Source organism: Leiobunum rupestre, chromosome 2 (assembly GCF_980474605.1).
Source record: "Leiobunum rupestre chromosome 2, qqLeiRupe1.1.hap1, whole genome shotgun sequence".
In the NCBI taxonomy this organism is placed as follows: domain Eukaryota; kingdom Metazoa; phylum Arthropoda; class Arachnida; order Opiliones; family Sclerosomatidae; genus Leiobunum; species Leiobunum rupestre.
In genome coordinates, this window is record NC_143385.1 from 5,350,492 (window position 1) to 5,356,832 (window position 6,341).

At 36.0% G+C, this 6,341-nt stretch overlaps 1 protein-coding gene across 1 annotated transcript; it reads right to left on the bottom strand.

The window, feature by feature from the left end:
• Nucleotides 1–4,889: 4,889 nt before the first annotated feature.
• On the bottom strand, nt 4,890–5,927 carry LOC149955585 (solute carrier family 35 member G1-like). Its single transcript, XM_090166696.1, has one exon. It carries the CDS (start codon nt 5,925–5,927, stop codon nt 4,890–4,892), a length of 1,038 nt encoding a protein of 345 aa, XP_090022822.1.
• Between the last annotated feature and the right edge of the window lie 414 nt (nt 5,928–6,341).

Below are 6,341 nucleotides of genomic sequence, written 5' to 3' on the forward strand. Positions count from 1 at the left end.
TTTGTCTAAAATTTCAGAATGGACTGGTAAACGGTTTCAATCTAAAATTTCTGTAGTGGGTTGCTACTTAGTTTATATTTACTACATTTAGTCTATCCGTACTCACGAGTCCCACTAAACCTAAAGTTTCGATTTTTTTTATGAATTGATGTGACTGAGTGACTGCATCCAATCAAAGATAATTTAAACTCGTACCCTAGATTCAAAATCACTCTCTCGCGCGTTGCCGATAGCGTTTACCCACTTCCCGCGGGAAATCTGAAAAAATTCGCTCCATGGTTTGCGCCTTACCGCAACCGATGGAGCCCGATTTGTCTGAGGTTACGTGCCGGAAAAGGGTAAACGCTTCGTAACAAAACCGCCAATGGGAAAACTCTCAGTATTCGAATCTAGGGTACGAGTTGAAATTATCTTTAATCCAATTGATAACTGAGTTAACAAACTTCGGATTATTATTATTATTATTTTTATTAATATGGTCGCTCATTAATATTGATATTGATAAAGAATTAAGGGAAATGTATTAGAAAAATCGGTGGGAGGTTAATGGAAAATACATTTTTCTGAGACATCGGCGGATGTATTTCAATGCAAAGAATGCAGGTAAGCTAAGCCTTACACAGTTAGCCTTAGCCTTAGTTGTGTTATTGTAATACAAAATTTGACTAATTAATTTCATTTTAATGGTTAAATGAGATTGAGCGACGTTGTTAAATTTAAATTATGTGTGTTAAATTGTGAATTTAAAATTTAGTCAGCATGTTAAAGGTCACAGTGGTTCAACTTGTAATTTTTATCGCCATTTAAAGAGACATAGTGGGATTTATTCAAGTTTGAACTACTATTAAAGAGTTTGTTAAATCCAAAGAGCCAGTAGCAATGGGATCTGGCACAAGTCTAAGCCGCCGCACAACGGTATTATATCAAATAATCAACAGTAGTACACGCGATTAATTAAAAAAAATATGTGTTTCTGCGTAATTTCATTTTTAAAAATGAGTTTTGTATTTCCTTATATTAAAATATCCATAGTAAAATGATTATGAAGTATTCGTTCATTTTTTAATTTATTGTTTCAATTGTTTGTCTAACAGAATAGAGAAAGGCTCCTGAGCCAGCTCTTCGGCTCCGGCTCCGGCTCCTTAAATATCTGGGAGCCGACGTTTGGCTCTGGCACCGACTCTGGGTTTTTTAGGAGCCAACGTCGGCTCAAGAGCCAGAGCCGGCTCGGCTCCTTCCGAAGAGCCGGATCTGCGGAGCACTAATTCTAGTGTCTGCTACAGACAAATTAAAAACAAATAAGAATGTTTTTTCTGAATTAAATTTATCAAAATATAAGCAAACAATGTAAAAATTATATTTAATAAAGTATCATTATTTATAAAGACAAATTTACGAAAAACGAATAGCGTTTGCCTTAGCCACTACCTATCTAGGTTCCGATGGCGAACCAAAGGGAGCGTAGCGATAGTTTTTTATCGCGAATAAAAGCCATAATTGTCAAAATAACAAAATAAGTTTCAGAAATTGAGTGAATACATTTTCCGTGCACGGGCTTTTATAATAACGTAGGCGACTACAAAACACAGCTGCTTACAAAGAAAAGAAATATCCGTGGGCCAATAAACGTGGTATTTGTTAAAAATGTTAGAAATGCAAATTACTTTTTGAAGCAATAAAATAATCGTCTTGAAAGCCGACACAATGTTTTACACTAGCGACATCGCGTATAGTAAACCTCAACTTCTTTTCAAAATTTAACTTAGGGCACATGCTACAAATCCAGTTTAAAATATTGGAATAGGAATAGAGCAATACGCTCACTACAGTTTAGCACGCATTTTTAGCTCACACTATAGGCTTCGATTTTCCGAAAGGACAGACATCAACTCAGGTCATTGAAAGGAAAATTTCCGTACTATTCCCAAGAAACTAAAAGAAAAACTACGTTCGAATTCTGGATCAAAACAATGGCTTATAAACAATGCAAACGGGTCTGTCCTGGTCAGCCTTCAACTAACCTTAACGCGACCAGATCCGAATATAAAAGTTCCAATAATAATAAGAAGAATAATAATAATCAGCTAGGCTAATACCCAAGGCACCACCTTAGGCCCAAGTCATTGAACGACTTTTAATGCCAGCCCTTCATGCCACGCGAGTCAACTGACTCCATTATGGAAAAACTATGAGCAACGCAAAGCAGAGACTGCGAGATTCAATTCTTTATAGAAATTCAGATTGCATTATGATAAACTTGAGAAATGAACGTGCAAAAATCATTAAGCGGAACTGGCCAAAACCCGAAAAGTCGGGTTGGCTTTAACGAGATATCTTACAGTGGTCATTTCATAATAGGCTTTATCGGCGTGGCACCTGTATAATAATCAAACCATACGTGTAAAATTATTTAAAAATTGTTATTTAATTAACTCTTTGAACCTTTGCATTCATATATAAAGTTGTTGTTGAAAGCTGAAGTATAAGAGCAAACATACACTTCAAATTGTTCTGACAAGTTTCCGAAAAATGATATTACCAACTTGTTTCATTCCATGATCTGATAAGTTGCTGGTAATAAAGGTATTTTTTTTGAGATACACACATCGGTGTCGACCCAAGGGCTTAGACACCAGCACACAATAACTAATTAATCAGGGTGAGATAAGTGTAACGGCCACGCCAACGGGGGGATACGTGGGGATACGTGGGGACAGGGGTGGGGACACCCGTGGCGGAAGTATTCCGACCACCCGTTGGGGGATTGGTGTTCGTCCTCACACGGCCATCCCCAAACTCTGCCTCTCAGACGTTAGGGATTACAGGAGTACCCCACTACTCCCGGCGTAATAAAGGTATTAAAGTCAATTAACGGGTAAAAAGTAAAAACGTTCGTTCTGCACTTATAAAACGTAAATATTGTACAGCCTGAAACCCGCAACTTAAAACGTATTCAGAAAACGTAAACAAAATATAAATTTATTTCACGTCTCTGTTTAGGATTCATCTTATGACACATGCTTCAAAACGTAAATGTGTTCTTTCATTTGAAATTCTGCCGCAGCGCCAAATTAAAGTCAGTCTTCAAATGATATCAATACAGAAAAAAAAACCTCGCGTCTTAAAACCACTTCGCTGCGGTGGCACTACAATGTGGACTGCCCAGTTGCGTATAGAAAAGGGTAGGGTTTCCGTCTTCAAACAAATGCTGGATGTAACTTTGGCTGGACTAAAATTTATCCCCCTTCTCGACCCCTCTCAGGTATTTTACATAGTTTGAACCCCTTCCTGGAAGGATTTCTGGCTCCGCCACTGGTAGCGCGATTCTCGCGTATTGGTGTTTTAAACTTTGTATTCAAACAAGGCGATTATAGTTTCATTCAGAAAATTTTCGAAAAACTTTAAATAAATTCGGATTGAAAGAAAATTACACCCTGAGAAAATGGTTTGATACATCTAGTTAAAAAAGCAGTGGGATGAAACTATTGATTCAAATGAAATTATATATTATATCTCTCTCTACAACAACAACCATAACATCATAATCTTTCAGCCTCAATAAAAATTTAAAGTAGGCATTTTTCTTCGCTCTATTTCCAATTCTCCCCCTCCCCCGAACCAAAATTGGTTGAAAAATTAGCCTTTCAGTTCACCAAGTTTTAGCGACCTTTGCGAGACTTAGTACTGGATTTTGATGTTTTAAAACGTCAAGCAAACGAAAATCCTTTAGAAAAGCGGACTTCTTGCGTTGGCTGCTCTGTGAACCACTGTCACGCAATCACCTAAAAATAGATTTCATGGCGAGTTTATCTAAATTTAATTTGTCGAAACTGGCAATAAAAATGATTGTTATACTAATCATAATACTTTTTACAGTTGCTTTGATATTTACGGTTTTGGATCGTGGTGAAGTAGGTACAACATGAGCTCTGCTAAACTCTTTCTATTCTGCATCCAGATTTTAAGAAGGTTAATGGAAACTATCACGCTAAATTTAGTTATCAAGATGATAATTAACACTCATTTTGTCCTTTTGAATTTAGAATTAATAAAAATAAATGAGGTTTTCCGAAATAAATTTTTTGATTTAAGACAACTGTCTTGGCGGATATTAGACTGTACGAAAATGGTTGATCAAATTTTGATCCAAAGATTTTATCAAAAATTGGACCGATCAAATGGTGATAAACATTTGATCAAATATTTTTATTTAAATTTGATCAATTGTTTTTATTTAAATTTAATCAAATATATTTATTTAAATTTAATCAAATATATTTATTTAAATTTGATCAAATATTGTTTTCTTAAAATTTGATCCAATATTGTTTTATAATTTTTTATTAACAACTAACACTTCTTTAGATCAACCATTTTCGTAAGGGATATATTTGTAATGAAATTTTGATATCAGTAAAAGTAAAATGTTATGAAATTCTGATATGTTTTTTAGCAAGCAAAAGATTACCAAATCGCGATCAAATGGTATTTCATTAAATAAAAATTTATAAAATTATGATCGAATAGAAATTTGCAACTTTGATCAACCATTTTCGACGCTTTTAATTAAGTAGTTTAAATGTACATTCCCAAAATAAATATTGTTTCGATATAAAAGTTTAATTTGCATATGAAACACTTCTTATTACAACTAAAACTGAGAGTATGCCTAAAAAGAAGTGCGGAAAAGGTAATATTCTGCAAGTGGTAACATTTTTCTTAAGTGATTGTAATTTTTGAAAAGATATATATGATCCGTCTCTAAGAACAAGTTGAAATCTTAGTTGGTCGATAACCAATTGAAAACTTGAACATTTTTCAAAGCAGAATACAAAAATAATATGACCAGGCAAAAGTTATTCGAGATTTTGGATATAGGGGTTAAATATTTATAATTTTCGTAGCAACAGTGGTTTGAGTCCGTATAGTACGACACTGGACATGACGAAAGTTCCACCGACAATAGCCATGGTATCCGGAATGTCGTTGAGAACCACCGATTGAAATATGAAGGTAAATACCACGTCTGCCGCTGTACGAACTACGGACACAAGCGCTACGTCACCGTTCTCTACGGACACATTAAAAAAGTAGTTTCCTAGAACATACAGCACGACCAACGACGCCACACTCAACGATTCAGATCCGCACAGTGGAAATCTCCGCTCATTGTCTACGAAGTAAATCAAGACCATCAGGATAGGCGCTCCGAAAATACTGACATAGAAAATATTGAACCACAAATGAAGCTCGGACGCGCTTCGAGACGCTATTACAAGCAAGGCGTACGAAACCATGCAGGCGAAAGCTATTAGGAGACTACTAACGTTAGGGAAACGTTGAAAGTTGGTGTCCGTGAAGCAGCATGGTATTTTCGTCAATAGAGACAGACCGACATACGTTAACACGATGGCTATCACTTGCAACGTGGAACAAGACTCTTTCAGAAATATCCTCGTCAGAATGGTAGCCAACACGGGGTAGCTGATGATAATCATATTCGCGTCGAAAAGACTTAACTGGACCATGGATAAGGCCCACAAATAAGTGCTCAAAATTAGAAAAAGAGAGAATGCAGACAAGCGCGTAATAACGATTCGTAAATTGGTAATTATGCGATGAGGATATTTTGCGATCGAGGGCAGTGTTATTAGAACTTGGAAAGTGATCAACAGCGTGGTGAGTGTTCCCGATGGATAGTCACGCAATCTTTTCACTAAAAGCGAGCTCATTGAAAACAAGAACCCGGACAAAAAGGCGGATCCCATCGAGATGTAAGTTGATCTGTACGATATCACGATTTCATCCGCTTTCGAAATGTTTGGGCTCTTCTTGTCATCTCTTTCAACGTTGTCACTGATTTGATCTCGAAATGTAGAGTAGTTCAGCCTACTTTGGGTTACAACTTTCCCGAAACGCGAACCCATTCGGTTTGATATAAACAGGAAATTATTTACTGGATTTTATATTGTGAGGTTTTCTTTATATACGCGTTAAAAGTTCCGTACAGGTGTTTATTCGTAATTTATGTTGAAATTCTAATATACGGTATATCATCAGTTTGTTTTTATTTTGACGTAAATAATAATTATAGGCGCTTCGATATTGGTAATGCAGAGATATCCCGCTCCGTGTTGACGACCTTTTATGTCTCCCAAAATCAGGAAGTATCACTTGGTTTGTCTGCATTTCAAATAATATTAAGGTGAGAAAGCCGGTTTGCAGGTTGGTTTTATAGCCTGCTCCAATTGTCAGTAAATACACTATAGTTATAATTTATGTTAAGTGGAGATATCTCATACTAAGTTGGGTAGGCTATAAAAAATTAACAGGCTTTTTAT